The 22570-nt window shown below is 45.4% G+C and overlaps 1 protein-coding gene across 2 annotated transcripts; it reads left to right on the top strand.

The window, feature by feature from the left end:
- Positions 1-6564: 6564 nt before the first annotated feature.
- On the top strand, positions 6565-20772 carry LOC135523486 (mitoferrin-2-like). 2 transcript variants are annotated; one of them, XM_064950184.1, is made up of 4 exons: positions 6565-7099; positions 12367-12595; positions 15320-15376; positions 18035-20772. In XM_064950184.1, exons 1-4 carry the CDS (start codon positions 6758-6760, stop codon positions 18589-18591), a joined length of 1185 nt encoding a protein of 394 aa, XP_064806256.1. In that variant the 5' UTR covers positions 6565-6757; the 3' UTR covers positions 18592-20772. The 2 variants fall into 2 exon arrangements, with proteins under 2 accessions (XP_064806256.1, XP_064806258.1); XM_064950186.1 differs by lacking the exon at positions 6565-7099 and adding an exon at positions 7200-7411.
- Positions 20773-22570: the final 1798 nt, after the last annotated feature.

The following is a 22570-nucleotide window of genomic DNA, read 5'->3' as shown; positions in this document are numbered from 1 at the left end:
CGCTGCGTTTTGGTCCGCCTCTCCTTCACCACAAGAAAACCGTTACACCCACATGCCTTTTGGTGAACACCAAATGTGTTTGCTTATTTTTTTCTTGTGTTGCAGACTCTGGGGCCTTTCAGAACAGGTGTATATATACTGAGATCATGTGACACTTAGATTGCACACAGGTGGACTTTATTTAACTAATTATGTGACTTCTGAAGGTAATTGGTTGCATCAGATCTTATTTAGGGGCTTCAAAGTAAAGGGGGTGAATACATATGCAGGCACCACTTTTCAGTTTTAGATTTTTTAGAGTTTTTTGAAACAAGTTCATTTTTTTCATTTCACTTCATCAATTTGGACTATTTTGTGTATGTCCATTACATGAAATCTAAATTAAAATCAATTTAAATTACAGGTTGTAACGCAACAAAATAGGAAAAACGCAAAGGGGATGAATACTTTTGCAAGGCACTGTCAGCCTATCGTTAAGAAAATGTACAACTTCAAAATGGAGATGGCCAGATACAAAGATGAGTCCTCTATGAATTCTACCTATCTATCCTGTCATCTGTGCTGCAACGTGTTTGGGTTGTTAAACTCCTGCAAGGTGTGGCTTCTTTCTGCTCGCTCTGTGTTGGGTTTAGGACCGGGTTGCACTTTATTACAAAGGTATTTACAAAGGAGTCAAACAAATACAATCTGATTTATATCCATGGCTATAAAGACAATAAATAATAGGTGTACAGTTTAAAAAATATATATATTCTTGTTTGCCATTTCATTATTTTCCACATGGTGGTGCAACTGTTGCATAAAACCAACAATGTCCTCCACTTAAATCCAGGCCCTGAATACACAGACGGCATCTCAGACCGATAAGATAATGGGCATTGTCTACACATGGAACCCTTTACTGCAGTTGGACTTAACATAGGCCAAATCCACATTATTCACTCAACAATGTCACTGACCTACTGTATATCATGGTGTGATTTCAATGTTTAGCTTCGTATAACACTGACACAATCCTAGAAATAGTTTTAGTATTTTTTTCTGATTCTGAATCAGCCAGTGATAGACGAACAAGTAGAGTGAGCGATTTCAACTTTTAATTCCAGTTAAAGAAAAAGAAGATTTCACAATGTTGAAAATAGGTTTAAATAAATATGTTTTCAGGTGAACGGCATGTTGATGCAGAAATATTTTTGTTAGTAAGATAACTGAAGTATTTTCCAGTAAGCCTTGACTCCATTCTAACCATTTCTATGACCTATTTTAATAGTATTTAGCATACATCTAAAGCGCTTTCGTTAACATTGGAAAAATTCAGAGGCCTGAAGTTGCCAGACGTCAAATCATGTACATAATATAACATTTACCAGGCTTTAATCCAAAGCGACCTCCAGTCATGTGTGTCTACATTTCAACTATGGGTGGTCCCAGAAATTGAACACACGATAATCTTGTTGCAACTGAGCCTTACAGGACCACATAAAATCATGACAGAGCCCTGACAGACATCTTCCATAAGAGCACTAAAGGAAACCATCTTAAGTGAAGGGCCCACCTTGAGAGTCTCCATAACAGAAGATGGTTTCCTAATGTGTCACATTGAGCTCCGTCAGCATCTTCAGTAGTCCAACGCCTGTGTTAAATACAATAATAGGTAATATGCCAGTTAACAATGCAGCAGCCAAGGGAATACAGAAAACCAACGCGGAAGGTATCTGTTCTGTAACTCAAGGAAGAGTGTTCACTGAATGTGCAAAAACAACCAAACAGCAGGACGTAAACAGGTTATCGTCTAATTTTCAGGCAGTGTAATGTGAATTTTCTGTCTTGTTTAGCTTATGCTGGGTAAAATAACTCCTGTTGTCCCACAGGAGAGGAAATTAAGTAGTATGTTATGAGTGATATATGGTCTCTGTGTGTGTGTGTGTGTGGGGGGGGGGGGGGGTCTAAGCGATCTAAGGTTTCCCGCTCGCCTCCTGTAACACTTCTCTCCCAGGACATGTTAGAGTGTGTTAGAGAGACATTAGGGTCAATGGAGAATGATGACCCTTCTCCGGCTTGGTATTCCTTTAAGGAGCGCCTTTGGACAACACACAATCGACTCTAACTTGATCAGAACCAGTGGCTTTTGTTCTTGTAAGCAGAACTTAACACTTCATTCCCCTTGGTCGGCAGAAATTGAACACTGCACTGCCTTGAAGGTCCTCTCAGGGACTAGAATAGATAATAGTGTTAAGTTAAAACAGCTCTGGACTGAAACACAATTAGCTAGTTTCCATGTTGGCAGAGAGAAGTCTGGTGGAGGAGATGATTATGTAGCCGTTAGCTATTGATCAAGGCAGCAGGTAATCTTCCTGGTGTTTATTAAGGATCCCCATTGGCTCCTGCCAAGGTAGCAGCTACTTTTACTGGGATCCAGCAACATTAAGGCAGGTAGATACAATTAAAAATATTATATGACATTACATTGCATAACACCTTGGAAATGCATTCTCTGGAGTGATGAATCAAGCTTCACCATCTGGCAGTCCAATGGACGAATCTGGGTTTGGCGGATGCCAAGAGATCGCTACCTACCTGAATACATAGTGCCAAACCTTGTCGTCAGCAAACTTAATGATGGTGATGGAGTCGTGCTTGGACAGACAGTCATGGGTGAACGGGGAGTACAGGAAGCGTCGAAGCACGCACCCCTGAGGGGCCCCCATGTTGAGGATTAGTGTGGCAGAAGTGTTATTGCCTAGCCTTCCCACCTGGTGGTGGCCCGTCAGGAAGTCCAGGATCCAGTTGCAGAGGGAGGTGTTTAGTTCCAGGGTCCTTAGCTTAGTGATGAGCTTTGTGGGCACTATTGTGTTGAACAGTGAGCTGCAGCCAGTTAACCCACTGTTCCCCTGGTGCCGAAGATGTGGATGTCGATTAAGGCAGCCCCCCGCACCTCTCTGATTCAGAGGGGTTGGGTTAAATGCGGAAGACACATTTCAGTTGAATTGCATTCAGTTGGACAACTGACTAGGTATCCCCCTTTGTCTTTGCCTTTCCTAGTCAATGAACGGCATTCTCACATAAGTGTTCCTTTTCTCCGTGTGGGAAAGGGCAGTGTGGAGTGCAATTGAGATTGCCTCATCTGTGGACCTGTTGGGGCCGTATGCGAATTGGAGTGGGTCTAGTGTTTCTGGGATGATAGTGTTGTTAGCCATAACCAACCTTTCAAATCACTTTATGGCTACCGATGTGAGTGCTACGTGGCGGTAATAATTTAGGCAGGTTACCTTCGTGTTCTTGGGCACAGGGACTATGGTTGTCTGCTTGAAACATGTAGTTATTACAGGCTTGGTCAGGGAGAGGTTGAAAAGGTCAGTGAAGACACTTGCCAGTTTATCCGTGCATGCTCTGAGTACACATCCTGGTAATCCGTCTGGCCCTGCGGCCTTGTGAATGTTTAAAGGTCTTACTCACATTGGCTATGGAGACACACAGTCATCCAGAACAGCTGATGCTCTCAAGCATGCTTCAGTGTTGCTTGCCTCGAAGCAAGCATGAAAGGCATTTATCCCGTTTGTTAGGCTCGCGTACCTTGGCAGCTCGCAGCTGGGTTTCCGTAAATAGTTTGCAAGCCCTGTCACATCCGACGAGCGTCAGAGCCGGTGTAGTAGGATTCAATCTTAATCCTGTATTGACGCTTTGCCTGTTTCATTGCTCGTGGTATACTCCTCAATGCCATTGGATGAATCCTGGAACATACTCCAGTCTGTGCTAGCAAAACAGTCCTGTAGCATAGTGTCCGCGTCATCTGACCACTTCCATATTGAGTGAGTCACTGCTACTTCCTACTTTAGTTTTCGCTTGTAAGCAGGAATCAGAAGGATAGAATTATGGTAATTCCAAATGGAGGGCGAGGGAGAGCTTTGTACGAATGTCTGTGTGTGGAGTAAAGGTGGTCTAGAGTTTTTATCCCCTCTGGTTGCACATGTGACGTGATGGTAAATATGAGGTAAAACATATTCAAATTTGCCTGCATTAAAGTCCCCGGCCACTAGGAGTGCCGCTTCTGGGTGAGCATTTTCTTGTTTGATTATGGCTTTATACAGGTCGATGAGTGAGGTCTTAGTGACAGCATTGGTTTGTGGTAGTAAATAAACATCTCTGAAAAAAATGAATGAAAACTCTTTGTAGGTAGTGTGTTCTACAGCTTATGAGGTACCCTACCTCAGGCAAGAAATACCTCAAGACTTCCTTAATATTAGACACACCAGTTGTTATTGACAGACAGACACACCACCACCACTTGGCTTACCGGATTTACCTGTTCTGTCTTTCCGAAGCACGGAAAACCCAGCCAACTATATAATATCCGTGTTGTCGTTCAGCCATGACTCAGCGAAACATATGAAATCATGTAGTAACCAAAGAAAGTGTTAAACTAATCAAAATCTATTTTATATTTTACATTCTTCAAAGTAGCCACCCTTTGCCTTGATGACAGCATTGCACGCTTGTGGCATTCTCTCAACCAGCTTCACCTGGAAGGCTTTTCAACAGTCTTAAAGAAGTTCCAACATATGCTGAGCACTTGTTAGCTGCTTTTCGTTCTCTCTGCGGTCCAACTCATCCCAAACCATTTCAATCGGGTTAAGGTCGGGTGATTGTGGAGGCCAGGTCATCTAATGCAGCACTCCATCACTCCTTCTTAGTCAAATAGCCCTTACACAGCCTCAAGGTATGTTGGGCCATTGTCCTGTTGAAAAACAAATGACAGTCCCACTAAGCCCAAACCAGATGGGATGGCGTATCGCTGCAGAATGCTGTGGTAGCCATGCTGGTTAAGTGTGCCTTGAATTCTAAGTAAATCACAGACAGTGTAACCAGCAAATCACCATCGCACCACCTCCATGCTTCACGGTGGGAACCACACATGCGGAGATCATCCGTTCACCTACTCTGTGTCTCACAAAAGACCGATTTCCACCGGTCTAATATCCATTGCTCATGTTTCTTGGCCCAAGCAAGTCTCTTCTTATTATTGGTGTCCTTTAGTAGTTGTTTCTTTGCAGCAATTATTGTGCAAATGCAATATCTGTTACAACTGATATAGAAGGTTGTATAGCCTTCAATAAATATTTTGGGGAATGTTCGTTCAAATCGCCAGTTTCTTTTTTTCACCTGTTCAGAAATATGAGGTAGAGATTCTTCATCATGGTTCAGAGAGGCTGGGGAGTAAAGAGAGAAACATACGAGGGGGAGTGTGAGCAGCAGCTATGCAGTGTGCATAAAATAACACAAGCACAGAACGTGATCCGGATCCTTAGCTTTGAGAAAGCAGTTTCCGTGGGGGCCTGAGGGGTGGCGACCGCGAAACATCTGTATTTGCAGCCACATTCTAGATGAAAATAGGGTCATCTACCCACTAAATAAACCCCACATATAATACACGGTCAACTCCTGGTCCCGGCCAGTTGTGACGTAGCCTGGGATCAAACCACAAGCTACAGTGACTTAGACCACTGCGCCACTCGGGAGGCCATAGAAAATACTTCTGATCATAAAGTACTCTTAAGCCCTTCATTGAGGTCATGTTGAGGTACTTTTGACTGTAGCCCAGCAGCTACGTGAATTTGTTTAAACTGTGATAGTCCACCAAATTTGACACACATGTCTAAAGAAGTCCTTTTTGAAAAAAAGTTATAGAAATGTAACAAAAAAACCTACCCTGTACTTGTCACTTTGGGTAAAATCTCATAGGAATGCATTATGTCCAGCAGAGAGGGACGGGTAAACCCATTGTAACAGTACAACTTTAGTCCGTCCACGAACCAGGGACCCTCTGCACACATAGACAACTGACACCGACGAAGCATCGTTACCCAAAAGCAACGGCTCTTGTAGAGCAAGGGGAACAACTACTTCAAGGTCTCAAGTGACGTCACCGATTGAAACGCTATTAACACGCACCATCGTTAACTAGCTAGCCATTTCACATCGGTTACATAAACACTTTTATAATGTAAAATACAGAATCCCACAGACCTTTCAGCCTTTACACAAAGTAAGTAAGAGTATAAATAAAGATGTCTAGCTATAGCTCCATAGCAGATTTAACATATTATACTCATACTCTAAAGGGACAGTTTTTAAAATGACCACCCAACCAGCTCCATTGGGCTATATTGGACAGGATCCACATGGCCATATTGGCTAGGATTCACATGGCCATATCTCCATAAATAATTGGTACATACACCCCAATGATGTCTTAAAATGTTTGAGGGGGTCTGGAAAACACAATAAAATGGCCCAAGTATGCCATATGTATGTATCCTTTAAAGATTTTGTAGAAAAGTGGCGAAAAAGTGCCCAAATATATACCCAAATTACTGATTCTTTAACATCTAGCCTGCATTTACATTTTATCAGACATTCTTATCCAGCGCGACTTACAGTTGGTGCATTCATCTTTTAAGATAGCTATACCACAACCAACCACATTACGTTAACGTCCAAAAGCGGCCGTCGCGTCACAGGCTCTCTTCCCACTTCCCCTGAAAACCGGAACATCCGGTTGTTGGGGTTTCGGTAGAGGCAAGCCTTTCCCAAACACTGCGTGGACCTGTCCGCTCTGGGGACTGAGGGAGGCGGGGCGTGGAAACGGTGTACGACCGGTAAACATCTGGGACGGGAATGTAAAAAACTACCAACGGTACGCGAACACGAAACGGAGTGCCATCGGGGCATAAAGTAAAGACTGTCCATCGAGATTCCAATGGAAGCGGATGGTTTCCCGAGAAGGCATCGGATGACAGCGGAGACAGCAGGCGGGAACGCCGGGGTTGCTGGAGCCTCAGCCGGCGCAGAGGTCCGATGGTTCAGTGGAAGGATCTGGGGATTGTCGGAGAGCCTCGTTGGGAATTTGTCTCCCCGGATCGGAGGCGAGGCAGAGATACAGACTGTTCAGTTTAGCGGTGGCCCTCCTGAAATAGCAGATGCTTCGGAACCGGAGTATGAGGGTTTGCCGCAAGGCGCTTCCACCAGCACCCACATGTTTGCAGGAGCAGTGGCTGGAATCATGGAGCATTGCCTGATGTTCCCCATCGACTGTGTCAAGGTAACGCGGTAGGCTATGTTGGGCTAGCGTTAGCCGCTAACTTAGATAGTTAACCGACTGGTCTTGGAGCTTGGGCACATTACATTGGAGGGTTAGAAATTACTTTGCTCGTCATGATGTGGCTTCAGCAATCATGCGAATCCGATTGGTGGCCACCTTGTCAATAAGTTTGTCAGTCACAGCACATATGAGGCAAGGTCGAAACCAGACAGGCTAACATTTCAGCTAGGACGCTAACTTAGCATGCTAACGAGCTAACTTCCATCCACTACGAATATCAGTGGATCGAGCCTGCTCTACTTGCGAGATTAGGTAACGTTACCTAGCTAGTTAGTTACTGCAGTGCACACAAGTTAGATTTGTCACATAATTAGTCGCCATATTCATTAACTTTGGCATACAGAATTTCAAAAAAATGGAAAGGTAAACTTTTCGGAAGTTAATATTGCCGTTGTTGTCATCTTATTAGCTAGCTGTCTAACGTTAGCCATTTTAGCTGTTAGTTAGCTAACCAAAACCGCAAGGTCGGCCTCTGACTGTGTATCGGCTCGAGTCTGGGGTTGCATGATGATTAGCTAGTACTGTAGCCAGCTATTTAGTTGGCGCCTGATATAATGGGTTTAGGCTTAACAATTTTCTACTGCAATTTACTATGGTCCCTATTGCCATTAGTGTGCACCCCCCAGGTAGTTTGTCATACTAATAACACGCAAAGTTATTATTCGCTTTGAGAAAGGAAACCGTTAGGTGGAATGAAGCAGCACATGTGCCCCCTTTCCTGTACATGTATACACATCACCCGTTGACTGTTGCCCACCACTGTCGCCCACCAGCTAGCTAGGTGAACAGTAACCGTAGAAGAGTATGTGATCGATTAGTAGCTAACGTTACATTTGAAAACGTTCCAAACTGCTTTTAGCATGCATATGGCTTCTAGGTGTAACTCCCTGTATTTCCAAACTGTCCCTGTATTCAAGAAGAGAACCCATAGGTTAGTACAGGCACCCTGGATTCTGTCAAAAAGTCTTAGATTGTCAATGGGTGAGTTCGTTTTGCATGGCCCGGTTCCGCGGTTGGAAGGAGATTCAATAGAAACCAATGGTGTACAATGTCGAAACTCCGTGCACCCGGGGCATCGGGCCATGCAAAACGAACTTGCAATGCTAATTGCTACCTGGCAGCATTTAGATGGGGTAGAACTGTTCTTTGTTTACAGAAAATACCGGGCTGGATGTTCTGGGATTAAGAGCACAATGCTTCTATGTTGCTGTGCTCATTATGCAGAATTAGGCTGACAGGTTGGCTCTACCACTGCACACTCTTAGAACCATAGTTCTGTTTATTGTTATAAGACTTTAAATTCGTATTGGAGGAAGTGCTTAGCCGGGATGACTTAGGTGTTATGTAAACAAGATGTGTTAAGTTACATTAACCTATGCTGTTTTGACAGGCCCTCTCACTGATTTAGGTCTGCTCTGCACATGAGAGCCCAGTGTTTTGTCTGGTATATTTTGTGGTCCCTGTAGAGAGAGTCATGACTTGGTCACTGATGGAAATGATTGGTGGTGTTTGGGAGCATGAAACCCGTGATGTGTCAACGGTAAATTGTGACTGACTGATCTACAAATAATATTGAGTAGTTATTTAAGATTCAGGGAGATTTGTAGACCGCTGCGGTCATTGTGTACAACTATGCAGTTAGCAGAGACAGAGCAACCGAGTCAGAGTGGTCAGGTAGGGAGACGAGTCAGCTGTTAGTGTCAGGTGGGAGAGCAGGGCTCTCTCAGAACAAAGCGGAGATTCATCTGTCTTTCCCAGCTGTATTTCCTACCTCTGATCCAGGTGCTGCTCACACAGCTTGGGCTTCGTCTCAGTAGTCTAAAATGGCTTCCTCTCCCCGTCTCCTCTCTTCACCGACATGAAAGAACAGGACAGTCGGAAAAAAAGCATGTTCCCAGTTGGCATCCAGCCACCATGTTGCTTTCACATATACTGAGTTTTCAAATGCGCGCAGACGAAGTAAAGGAGACTAGGAAAGCGTGTGTCTTTAAAGTATTGAGGTGCAGCCCAGACAGTGAAACAGTCTGCTTGCAGAGGAAGGGCAGCCTGAGACACAGACTCACTGATCTATAAATCATGTCACCTGTCAAACAACATGGCATTGACCGTCTTTACTTATAAACACATTAGCAGATCTCTACAGAGGGGACCTACTAGCTCAAGCTGACAGCTGACCCCAGTGGACTAACAGTTGATAATCCTCTGAAAATAGCTTGCAGTGGTTGTCACACAGATTGCACAGTAGAGATAATGTCAAGTCGTTGTTTACACTCATTCCAAAGGTTGAGGTTGAAAAGGCTCTTTCTAGACAAGCTAAGCTCTCTGCAATACACAACCATAGGCTACATATAAATGTGTCGTGGCTGAGAGAACTGTTCTCATTTCCTTTAACATGGATTCATACCGAAGTCTCATTGAAACATTGACATCAAATATCTTGCAAGATGGCGATGTTCTAAAGGTTTCAAACCCATCCAGGTACTGCTACATTATGCATGGTTGGTTGACGTGTAGGAGTCTGCTCTCTCTTACAGGCCCGGCATTCCACAGTGCTTTACAGTTCCTGTAACACACTGACATACACAGTGCAGCAAGCAATCAGCATGTGTTGTCCATTCAGCTGTAGCTCGGGCCTCTCCTTTGGACGTTATTAGAAGACCCTCTATGCGTTTCACAGCACTAGCTGGTCCCTAGCCTCACAGAGAGAAGATGAACCCTGAACCTTGACACTGGCCCCTAGCCTCACAGAGAGAGGATGAACCCTGAACCTTGACACTGGCCCCTAGCCTCACAGAGAGAAGATGAACCCTGAACCTTGACACTGGCCCCTAGCCTCACAGAGAGAAGATGAACCCTGAACCTTGACACTGGCCCCTAGCCTCACAGAGAGAAGATGAACCCTGAACCTTGACACTGGCCCCTAGCCTCACAGAGAGAGGATGAACCCTGAACCTTGACACTGGCCCCTAGCCTCACAGAGAGAAGATGAACCCTGAACCTTGACACTGGCCCCTAGCCTCACAGAGAGAGGATGAACCCTGAACCTTGACACTGGCCCCTAGCCTCACAGGGAGAGGATGAACCCTGAATCTTGACACTGGCCCCTAGCCTCACAGAGAGAGGATGTACCCTGAACCTTGACACTGGCCCCTAGCCTCACAGAGAGAGGATGAACCCTGAACCTTGACACTGGCCCCTAGCCTCACAGGGAGAGGATGAACCCTGAATCTTGACACTGGCCCCTAGCCTCACAGAGAGAGGATGTACCCTGAACCTTGACACTGGCCCCTAGCCTCACAGAGAGAGGATGAACCCTGAACCTATCTCTGATGGGTGGTTAAATGTTTGTGGGCAAGTAATAATTAACTAGATCTCCATCCCTCCACCAGTATTCTACAAGAGCACAGACACAAGGGACAACAGACACACCGGTCTCTACATTGCAGATGAGCTGAAGGCAGTCATCAATGACCTTGGACCACAGAAGGTATTTGCCATGGTGACAGACAATGCTGTGAACATGAAGGCTGCTTGGTCTCAAGTGGAGGAGTCCTACCCTCACATCACACCCATTGGCTGTGCTGCTCATGCATTGAATCTGCTCCTCAAGGACATCATGGCACTGAAAACAATGGATGCCCTCTACAAGAGAGCCAAGGAAATGGTTAGGTATGTGAAGGGTCATCAAGCTATAGTAGCAATCTACCTCACCAAGCAAAGTGAGAAGAATAAGAGCACCACATTGAAGCTGCCCAGCAACACTTGTTGGGGTGGTGTTGTCATCATGTTTGACAGTCTCCTGGATGGGAAGGAGTCTCCAAGAAATGGCCATATCACAGTCTGCCGATATGGACAGCCCCATCAAGAGGATCCTACTGGATGATGTATTTTGGGAAAGAGTGGTAAGCAGAGTGAAACCTATAGCAGTAGCCATTGCACAGATTGAGGGAGACAATGCCATCCTGTCTGCTGTTCAGACTCTGCTTGCAGATGTAATATAATAAATCCATACTTCCCTGCCCACTTCACTGTTGTGCCAAGCAGAGGAAACTTCAGTTCTGAAATGCAACAAAAAGCATGAATCCTTCTGCCTGAAGCCTAAACACACTGCAGTGTACATGTTGGACCCCAAGTATGCTGGCAAGAGCATCCTGTCTGGTGCAGAGATCAACAAGGCCCATGGTGTCATCACTATTGTGTCTCGCCACCTTGGTCTGGATGAGGGCAAGGTTCTTGGCAGTCTGGCGAAGTACACTTCCAAGCAAGGGCTTTGGGATGGAGATGCAATATGGCAGTCGTTCCAACATCTCATCAGCCACCTGGTGGAAGGGACTTCGTGGATCTGAGGCTCTTTCCCCTGTTGCCTCCATTATCCTCCAAATCCCACCAACATCAGCTGCATCAGAGCGCAACTGGTCCTTGTTTGGGAACACACACACCAAAGCAGACAACAGACTGACCCAATACAATTTTTGGGAGATACGATGGATCATTGGAGATAATTCAATATTCCCTTTTGTTGTTCAGTGAAATCATCCCATATGAAGAGTCAACTCCTTTAATTAAAGTTCAATTTGTCACTCAATTGTTTTTGGTTTTTTTCTATTGGAAGGATTTAATAATTTGCAATTATGTCTTATGATAAGGTAAATTGTTTGTCTCTGTATGATATGGTAAATATATCCAATGCAAATAATTCCACAGTTTAAATGGTATTAATTTTCATATCTGTTAATTCTCATATATTCCCATGGAAAGTTTCCAACTCTGGATATTCCCCAAAATGTGCAACCCTAAGCCTCACGGGATGAACTCTGAACCTGGACACTGGCCCAGCAATAAGGAGTCTGTGTAAGGGCAGGGCGTGTGAGTGCTGCTGGGGGGAGTGGCTCACTGAAAGGCAGCTTATGTCCCTCTGACCTTGGGTCTCCTTCTGTTTAACACTAGGGGTGGGCACGACCACTCAAAATGTTCAAACGTGAAACTATTTAGCATGTGGAAGCACTGCCAATAGTATGACTTGGCTTTTTGAATATATTACAACTACTGCACTCATCCCACCTCTGCTAAGATTTTATTCCAACATGGAAGTTTCTCAAATGTAATTGAAACATTCTGGTTAGATTATGGTATGGCGAGAAGTGTGTGGTTAGGTTATGACTTGGGTAACCAGTAGGTCTGTTACCTCTAACCTCTCCCCTGTGTAGACGCGAATGCAGAGCCTACAGCCTGAGCCTGCCGCCCGCTACCGGAATGTGATGGACGCGCTTCGGCGAATCATAACCACAGAGGGTGTCTGGCGACCAATGAGAGGGCTGAATGCCACGGCCGTGGGGGCAGGACCGGCGCATGCTCTCTACTTCGCCTGCTACGAGAAACTGAAGAAGAGTCTGGGTGACCTCATCCATCCCGGTGCAAACAGCCACCTGGCCAACGGTATACCGGGAAAACACAGCGCACACAAGGCATATACATGCAAAGCACACGCACAAAATGCACATGTGTGCATACCAAGCCTGTACATCTCCTATGCAACCTACATACAGTAAATTACCTTGTTTTTTTCTTGGAAACACTCATTTCATTTGGTGTTTCCAATATTATTTTTAGCAACTCAATCAAGTAGTGAATTATTTAGTTCTGTAGTCCTGTAATGTTGGTTCACACTGCAGAGAGGGAGAGGCCCTTTTCTCCCCTGGGTACTAAGCAGATGCTACTTGGACTAACCTAGATGAGCCTTGCTCTCAGACACTGAGTTGTGTGGGTGAGTCAGCCTGCCACCTGGAGCACAGTGGCTGAGGAGTGGTGCTACATTGTTCCTATAGTCCTATTCTGTGGACAGTAGACAGGACTACTGCTTGAGCTCCAGGCTCTCTCATACCCATACAGTAAGCAGGCCCTGGTTTCTCTCTTGGTTTTGTCCTAGGTTCCCGTCTTTCTAGGGAGTTTTTCCCTAGCTACCGTGCCTCTGCATTGCTTGCTCTTTGGGGTTTTAGGCCGGATATCTGTATAACTGCTGATGTAAAAAGAGCTTTATAAAATACATTTTAATTGATTGATTTGCCTGAAACTAACTTGTTGGTCCACTCGCCAGTGTGATGAAAAACATCACCAGCCACTCTGGCGGGGTATCAGCTGGTGGTGGGTTCTAATTCTCGCCTTTGCACGACAAGAAACTTGAAACACAGTTTGCACAGACAAAGCAAGTACTTGAGAATATTGCTCTATTTATCCCTGTTTCTGTTCTCAGCTTTCTCTCTCTCTTCTCAGGTCAGCTGTCTTCTCTGCTTTTCCTCTCTCTTCTTCTCAGGTCAGCTGTCTTCTCTGCTTTTCCTCTCTCTTCTTCTCAAGTCAGCTGTCTTCTCTGCTTTTCCTCTCTCTTCTTCTCAAGTCAGCTGTCTTCTCTGCTTTTCCTCTCTCTTCTTCTCAGGTCAGCTGTCTTCTCTGCTTTTTCTCTCTTCTTCTCAAGTCAGCTGTCTTCTCTGCTTTTTCTCTCTCTTCTTCTCAGGTCAGCTGTCTTCTCTGCTTTTTCTCTCTCTTCTTCTCAGGTCAGCTGTCTTCTCTGCTTTTTCTCTCTCTTCTTCTCAGGTCAGCTGTCTTCTCTGCTTTTTCTCTCTCTTCTTCTCAAGTCAGCTGTCTTCTCTGCTTTTTCTCTCTCTTCTTCTCAAGTCAGCTGTCTTCTCTGCTTTTTCTCTCTTCTTCTCAAGTCAGCTGTCTTCTCTGCTTTTTCTCTCTTCTTCTCAGGTCAGCTGTCTTCTCTGCTTTTTCTCTCTTCTTCTCAGGTCAGCTGTCTTCTCTGCTTTTTCTCTCTTCTTCTCAGGTCAGCTGTCTTCTCTGCTTTTTCTCTCTTCTTCTCAAGTCAGCTGTCTTCTCTGCTTTTTCTCTCTTCTTCTCAAGTCAGCTGTCTTCTCTGCTTTTTCTCTCTTCTTCTCAAGTCAGCTGTCTTCTCTGCTTTTTCTCTCTTCTTCTCAAGTCAGCTGTCTTCTCTACTTTTTCTCTCTTCTTCTCAAGTCAGCTGTCTTCTCTACTTTTTCTCTCTTCTTCTCAAGTCAGCTGTCTTCTCTGCCTTTTCTCTCTTCTTCTCAAGTCAGCTGTCTTCTCTGCTTTTTCTCTCTTCTTCTCAAGTCAGCTGTCTTCTCTGCTTTTTCTCTCTTCTTCTCAAGTCAGCTGTCTTCTCTGCTTTTTCTCTCTTCTTCTCAAGTCAGCTGTCTTCTCTGCTTTTTCTCTCTTCTTCTCAAGTCAGCTGTCTTCTCTGCTTTTTCTCTCTTCTTCTCAAGTCAGCTGTCTTCTCTGCTTTTTCTCTCTTCTTCTCAGGTCAGCTGTCTTCTCTGCTTTTTCTCTCTTCTTCTCAGGTCAGCTGTCTTCTCTGCTTTTTCTCTCTCTTCTTCTCAGGTCAGCTGTCTTCTCTGCTTTTTCTCTCTCTTCTTCTCAAGTCAGCTGTCTTCTCTGCTTTTTCTCTCTCTTCTTCTCAAGTCAGCTGTCTTCTCTGCTTTTTCTCTCTCTTCTTCCCAGGTCAGCTGTCTTCTCTGCTTTTTCTCTCTCTTTCTTCTCAGGTCAACTGTCTTCTCTGCTTTTTCTCTCTCTTTCTTCTCAGGTCAACTGTCTTCTCTGCTTTTTCTCTCTCTTTCTTCTCAAGTCAGCTGTCTTCTCTGCTTTTTCTCTCTCTTTCTTCTCAAGTCAGCTGTCTTCTCTGCTTTTTCTCTCTCTTCTTCTCAAGTCAGCTGTCTTCTCTGCTTTTTCTCTCTCTTCTTCTCAAGTCAGCTGTCTTCTCTGCTTTTTCTCTCTCTTCTTCTCAAGTCAGCTGTCTTCTCTGCTTTTTCTCTCTCTTCTTCTCAAGTCAGCTGTCTTCTCTGCTTTCCTCTCTTCTTCTCAGGTCAGCTGTCTTCTCTGCTTTTTCTCTCTCTCCTTCTCAGGTCAGCTGTCTTCTCTGCTTTTCCCCCCTCCCTTGTTTCCAAGTCAGGGGAGAGGCAGGGTAAGATAAGAGATTGCAGACGTGCCCAGTAGAGGAAGAGAAGTTTTAACTCTGGTCCATCAGCAGTGATGATGTCCTGTTTTACCACTAGAGAGAACTAGAGGATTTCTCCTCTGCTTTTTTGTTCATTCTCTGCAATCTTTCTCTCTCTCTTGTTGTTGTTCACCATTGGGGTGTGTGTGTTACAGGTACGGCAGGGTGTGTAGCCACATTGCTTCATGACGCAGCCATGAACCCATCTGAAGGTACATTTCTCTGTCTATAAATAATCTATCTCTTTCCCTGGGTGAAGGCCAGGGACACAGGTCTCACGGCACTGCTTTGAACCTGCTTTTCTCCTTCTGATGCATGGGGTGTATTAAACTTCTTGACGCACCCATCCCTTTAGCGGGATCATTTTCATCAACACCCGCTGAACTGCAGAGCGCCAAATTCAAATTAAATTACTAAAAATATTTAATTTTCATGAAATCACAAGTGCAATATAGCAAAACACAGCTTTGCTTGTTGTTAATCCACCTGGCGTGTCAGATTTCGATACAGCTCTTCGGCGAAAGCGTTTATGTAAGAACATCTCTCTCAGTAGAAAAAATATTACAAATAGCTAGCAGCCAAGTAGATTGGCTCAGAAAAGCAATAGATTAAATCGCTTACCTTTGATCTTCGGATGTTTGTACTCACGAGACTCCCAGTTACACAATAAATGTTCCATAAAGATTATTTTTATATCCAAAATACCTCCATTTGTTTGGCACATTATGTTCAGAAATCCACAGGCTCGGGCGGTCACAACATCACAGACGAAAATTCCAAATAGTATCCGTAATGTCCACAGAAACATGTCAAACGTTTATTATAATCAATCCTCAGGGTGTTTTTAAAATATATAATCGATAATATATCAACCGGGACTGTGGCTTTTTCAATAGGAGAGGGAGAGACAATGGCTGCCCCACTCTGTTGCGCAAGCAAAACTCTGAACACCCAGCTGTCCACTGACGCGATGTTATCTTTCTCGCTCATTTTTTCAAAATAAAAGCCTGAAACTGTTTAAAGACTGTTGACACCTTGAGGAAGCCATAGGAAAAGCAATCTGGTTGATATCCCTTTAAATGGAGGCAAGCCATCCAATGGAACAGAGAGCTTTCAGGAAAAACAGCACTTCCTGGTTTGATTTTCCTCAGGTTTTCGCCTGCAATATCAGTTCTGTTATACTCACAGACAATATTTTGACAGTTTGGAAACTTTAGAGTGTTTTCTATCCTAATCTGACAATTATGCATATTCTTGTTTCCGGGCATGAGAAATAGGCAGTTTCAAATGTGTATGTATTTTAGCCAAAAACGAAAATCCTGCCACCTACACTCAAGAAGTTAAGGACACTGAGATGTTGTTTGCTGCAGATAAACCACTGTGTCAGAGCTCCCTCTGCAGGTGTAGCACCTTGTACCTCTAGGGCCTAGCCTGTTTACTCTAGGTTTTTAGCTTCAACAGCCTAAATAAATCTGTTAAATCCTTTGAGGAAGTTATGACTGTGCATATTTTTTATTTGGTCAATCATTTTGGTATTTCTTTTTCATTCTCTGGACTCTGTTCCTGGTCCCTGATGATGAAAACACACCTGGCAATCCTGTCTTTCTAATGCTCCATCCATCCATCCATCCCTCCCTCCCCTCTACTCACCTGTCCCTCCCTCCCCTCTACTCACCTGTCCCTTCCTCCCTCCCCCCCTCTACTCACATGTCCCTTCCTCCCTCCCCCCCTCTACTCACCTGTCCTTTCCTCCCTCCCCCCCTCTACCCACCTGTCCCTCCCCCCTCTACCCACCTGTCCCTTCCTCCCCCCCCTCTACTCACCTGTCCTTTCCTCCCTCTACTCACCTGTCCTTTCCTCCCTCTACTCACCTGTCCTTTCCTCCCTCTACTCACCTGTCCTTTCCTCCCTCTACTCACCTGTCCTTTCCTCCCTCTACTCACCTGTCCTTTCCTCCCTCCCCTCTACCCTCCTGGCCCTTCCTCCCTCCCCTCTACCCTCCTGGCCCTTCCTCCCTCCCCTCTACCCTCCTGGCCCTTCCTCCCTCTTGGCCCTTCCTCCCTCCCCTCTACCCTCTTGACCCTTCCTCCCTCCCCTCTACCCTCTTGGCACTTCCTCCCTCCCCTCTACCCTCTTGGCCCTTCCTCCCTCCCCTCTACCCTCTTGGCCCTTCCTCCCTCCCCTCTACCCTCTTGGCCCTTCCTCCCTCCCCTCTACCCTCTTGGCCCTTCCTCCCTCCCCCCCTCTACCCTCTTGTCCCTTCCTCCCTCCCCCTCTACTCACTTGTCCCTTTCTCCCCCCCTCTACTCACATGTCCCTTTCTCCCCCCCCTCTACTCACATGTCCCTTTCTCCCCCCCCTCTACTCACATGCCCCTTTCCCCCCCCTCTACTCACCTGTCCCTTTCTCCCCCCCTCTACTCACATGTCCCTTTCTCCCCCCCCTCTACTCACATGCCCCTTTCTCCCCCCCCTCTACTCACCTGTCCCTTTCTCCCCCCCCCCCTCTACTCACCTGTCCCTTTCTCCCTCCCCCTCTACTCACATGTCCCTTCCTCCCTCCCCCCCTCTACTCACCTGTCCCTTTCTCCCCCCCTCTACTCACCTGTCCCTTTCTCCCCCCTCTACTCACATGTCCCTTTCTCCCCCCCTCTACTCACATGCCCCTTTCTCCCCCCCTCTACTCACCTGTCCCTTTCTCCCCCCTCTACTCACCTGTCCCTTTCTCCCTCCCCCTCTACTCACATGTCCCTTCCTCCCTCCCCCCTCTACTCACCTGTCCCTTTCTCCCTCCCCCTCTACCTACCTGTCCCTTCCTCCCTCCCCCCTCTACTCACCTGTCCCTTCCTCCCTCTTTTTCTCCCTGTCCAGTGGTGAAGCAGCGTTTGCAGATGTATAACTCTCCGTACCGCGGCGTGATGGACTGTGTGCGTGCCGTGTGGCAGAGCGAGGGCCCCGGGGCCTTTTACCGCTCCTACACCACCCAGCTCACCATGAACGTCCCCTTCCAGGCTCTCCACTTCATGACCTACGAGTACCTCCAGGAGCTGCTCAACCCCCACAGACAATACAACCCCTCCTCACATATGGTGTCTGGAGCCCTGGCCGGGGCCATCGCTGCTGCAGCCACCACCCCTCTGGATGTCTGCAAGACCCTGCTCAACACCCAGGAGTCCCTGGTGGGGCTCCCCGCTGCAGGCCAGGGTGGAGGTCAGGGGACACACAGACACATCACGGGCCTGGCCCATGCCTTCCGGACAGTGTACAGGCTGGGTGGCCTGCCTGGGTTCTTTAAAGGAGTCCAGGCCAGGGTGATCTATCAGATGCCCTCCACAGCCATCAGCTGGTCTGTCTATGAGTTCTTCAAGTACGGAATCACCAAGCACCAGCACGAGAAGAGGGTCGCGCTGCAGCGGGAGGAGAAATAAATCATGTCCTTTTTTCTTTCAGGCATATCTCTTCACCATCTCTTCCTTTTCCTTTGGAGCAGGTGTTCAGAGTGAGGGAGAAATGAGGAAGAATCAATACGCACATAAACCAACCAATACCCACCTCTTATTTACCCCGTTCAGACTTCCAATAAGACACTTCCATCTGTGGCTCAACCATCTCTGCTAAACTGTTTGAAACCGAGGATTTACAATACACTATGAAAGTGAATATGTGATGTATTGACAGTACGTGTTCAATGTGTACCCATATAACGCACATAAAGGTCAACCTGAAAGAGATGCTTCTGTTTTACTCCAGAGGATTTAGTTGTGAAATATGTGAAGTGTCCAGCACCTTTCATAGAGTATCGTTGGGATGAATTTGACGACAGCTGTTCTGTCAGTGTTCTTAAAGGCAGACTATGACCTCATCATACACAGACAGTTGGCCACTTCCTGCTTTCGGAAATTAACAACAAGATTGTCTAATTGAGGCGCAGATTGGAAATAGCCAGTAGTGGCGGTCATCTTGGCAGATTTTGATTCTGTTATTGTTATGTGTTAGCGGGAAGTCGCCCAGCTTTGTATGATGATCTATTACGGAGTCTATCTGTAGTGTTAATTCTTGCGTTTTAATGTATCTGGATGAGAATGTTGTTCACTGTAAGCCCCACCAGGGGGCACTGTGACCATCCCAATAAAGCTCTTGAGTAATATAATTTGGCCAGGTGTGAGTGACAGTGGGCCTTTAGGGGGCATTTGTGTAAACCCGCCTTAACCCCAGACCTAGTATCAGTTTGTCATTTCGTGAACTGGTAGAGACGTAAACCTCTTCTTGAGGTTTGAAATCAGGAATTTCTCTCAAAATATAGACTTAAATATATATAACTTAAATATATTGCTGCCAGTAAGTTGTAAAGTAGAGTAAATATATTCAGAGAGGAACTATTGAGTTAAAGTGGTTCCTGAACCCCTACAGTACTAACGTTGGTTGGCTTTCACTTTGGTTGGCTTTCACTTTGGTTGGCTTTCACTTTGGTTGGCTTTCACTTTGGTTGGCTTTCACTTTGGTTGGCTTTCACTTTGGCTTTGGAGTATAGAAAGAATGGAGAGAATCACCATGGATCTTTGGACAATTCATTGGAAGATAAATTCCATCTTGCCTTGTTATTTGCACTGATGTAAGGAGAGTGTGGGGGGGGGGGGATCTCACTTTGTACTTTTGCTTTGAGTAGATCAAATTGTTGGATGGGTTCGCCCACACAGGTGACAGGTAGCTTAGCGCTTAAGAGCGTTTGGACCGTAACCGAAAGGTTGCTGATTCAAATCCACGAGCCGACCAGGTTTTAACATTATACTGATGAGCCCTTGAGCGACGCACTTAATCCTGATTGCTCCTGTATGTCGCTCTGCATTTGACTAAAATAACTCCAATGTAAACACACTTCAGTTTACAGTCACACCCTTGTTTTACCTGGACTGACTGGCTGTTCCTGTAGTAAAAGAACACGTGAAGGTTTAGACAGGACAGGTTGGCTAAAACACAGGCTGACTGGCACACAGAATATGGATCCCCACACATGAAGCAAAATCCACACTACAGAAACATGTTTCCATCATGTGAATGTTACGGTCTGACCCTGACTCGAAAGGGTCAAGAAGGAAAGAGCTCATGTTTCAGGGGAACTTCCATTGAAAGGTTTCTGCACAAGTCAACTGTTTGTTTAATAAGCCGTTCTAAAGACTTCAGGTAGAAGTAACCGTTAGACACAGATCTAGGATCAGCTTCCTCTCCCGAAATACTAACTTAACCATTGGAGAGAATGCTAAACTGGCCTTAGATCAGTGGCTAGGGGTGTGACATCATTATACTGTTGTGTATTAACTATTACATGAATTGATTGATTAAGGGACTTATCCATGACACGGTGTGTATGACTGTGTTTATACAGGCAGCCCAATTCTGATCTCTTAACAATAATTGGTATTTTTACCAATCGGATCAGATCTTTTGCCGATAATTGGACACAAGGTCAGAATTGGGCTGCCTGTGTAAACGTAGCCTGTGTGGCCTCAGCTGTGTGTGTGGATGATGAATTCAGCTGATCAGTCTTCTTGACCTCTGTCTGACTGTCCTCTGTAGTCCTGTCTGATCAATAAACAGAGCAGTAGACTCCCTCAGGTTGCCCCCAGGTGCTGTTACACTTGTTTGCATCGTTTGTTTTCGTACACACAGACACATATACCTTTCCTCTCAGCAACAACAAAACAATGCAGTAGAATCTCACATACGGCGATTAAAAGCTTAAAGGCCGTTTTTATATCGATATCAAATCATTTGTGGGTAACAATTAAGTACCTAAACAAATATTTATTTTTAGCAACAAAGAAATATACTATTCCTCAAGCAAGAATTTTTCTGGGAGGGGAAACTCTGTTATTGGCAGAGAGGTTTGGAACTCTCTGTTATTGGCAGAGAGGTTTGGAACTCTCTGTTATTGGCAGAGAGGTTTAGAACTCTCTCTGTTATTGGCAGAGAGGTTTAGAACTCTCTCTGTTATTGGCAGAGAGGTTTAGAACTCTCTCTGTTATTGGCAGAGAGGTTTAGAACTCTCTCTGTTATTGGCAGAGAGGTTTGGAACTCTCTCTGTTATTGGCAGAGAGGTTTGGAACTCTCTCTGTTATTGGCAGAGAGGTTTGGAACTCTCTCTGTTATTGGCAGAGAGGTTTGGAACTCTCTGTTATTGGCAGAGAGGTTTGGAACTCTCTGTTATTGGCAGAGAGGTTTAGAACTCTCTCTGTTATTGGCAGAGAGGTTTGGAACTCTCTGTTATTGGCAGAGAGGTTTGGAACTCTCTGTTATTGGCAGAGAGGTTTGGAACTCTCTGTTATTGGCAGAGAGGTTTAGAACTCTCTCTGTTATTGGCAGAGAGGTTTGGAACTCTCTGTTATTGGCAGAGAGGTTTAGAACTCTCTCTGTTATTGGCAGAGAGGTTTGGAACTCTCTCTGGTATTGGCAGAGAGGTTTGGAACTCTCTCTGTTATTGGCAGAGAGGTTTGGAACTCTCTCTGTTATTGGCAGAGAGGTTTGGAACTCTCTCTGGTATTGGCAGAGAGGTTTGGAACTCTCTGTTATTGGCAGAGAGGTTTGGAACTCTCTGTTATTGGCAGAGAGGTTTGGAACTCTCTCTGGTATTGGCAGAGAGGTTTGGAACTCTCTCTGTTATTGGCAGAGAGGTTTGGAACTCTCTCTGTTATTGGCAGAGAGGTTTGGAACTCTCTCTGGTATTGGCAGAGAGGTTTGGAACTCTCTGTTATTGGCAGAGAGGTTTGGAACTCTCTGTTATTGGCAGAGAGGTTTGGAACTCTCTGTTATTGGCAGAGAGGTTTGGAACTCTCTCTGTTATTGGCAGAGAGGTTTGGAACTCTCTGTTATTGGCAGAGAGGTTTGGAACTCTCTCTGTTATTGGCAGAGAGGTTTGGAACTCTCTCTGTTATTGGCAGAGAGGTTTGGAACTCTCTCTGTTATTGGCAGAGAGGTTTGGAACTCTCTGTTATTGGCAGAGAGGTTTGGAACTCTCTCTGTTATTGGCAGAGAGGTTTAGAACTCTCTCTGTTATTGGCAGAGAGGTTTAGAACTCTCTCTGTTATTGGCAGAGAGGTTTGGAACTCTCTGTTATTGGCAGAGAGGTTTGGAACTCTCTCTGTTATTGGCAGAGAGGTTTGGAACTCTCTGTTATTGGACTATTAACTAATGTACTGCTTGGTGACGTCCCAGGCAAGCTGAAACTCCACCCTTGCAAAACCCGCCGATTAGAAGGTCCATTGCATATTGTAGTTTCAACCAGAAACGAACAGGAAATAACACTGATTAAATGTTTTCACACTTTTACAGTGTTATATTCATCAGCTTTACAATATGATACTAAACCCAGGATTAACAGGATTATGACTGCAATGGAACTTTAAACCGCCG

Source organism: Oncorhynchus masou, chromosome 31 (assembly GCF_036934945.1).
Source record: "Oncorhynchus masou masou isolate Uvic2021 chromosome 31, UVic_Omas_1.1, whole genome shotgun sequence".
NCBI lineage: Eukaryota > Metazoa > Chordata > Actinopteri > Salmoniformes > Salmonidae > Oncorhynchus > Oncorhynchus masou.
The sequence above is the reverse complement of the archived record's forward strand: the minus strand, read 5'-3'. Positions and strand labels throughout refer to the sequence as shown.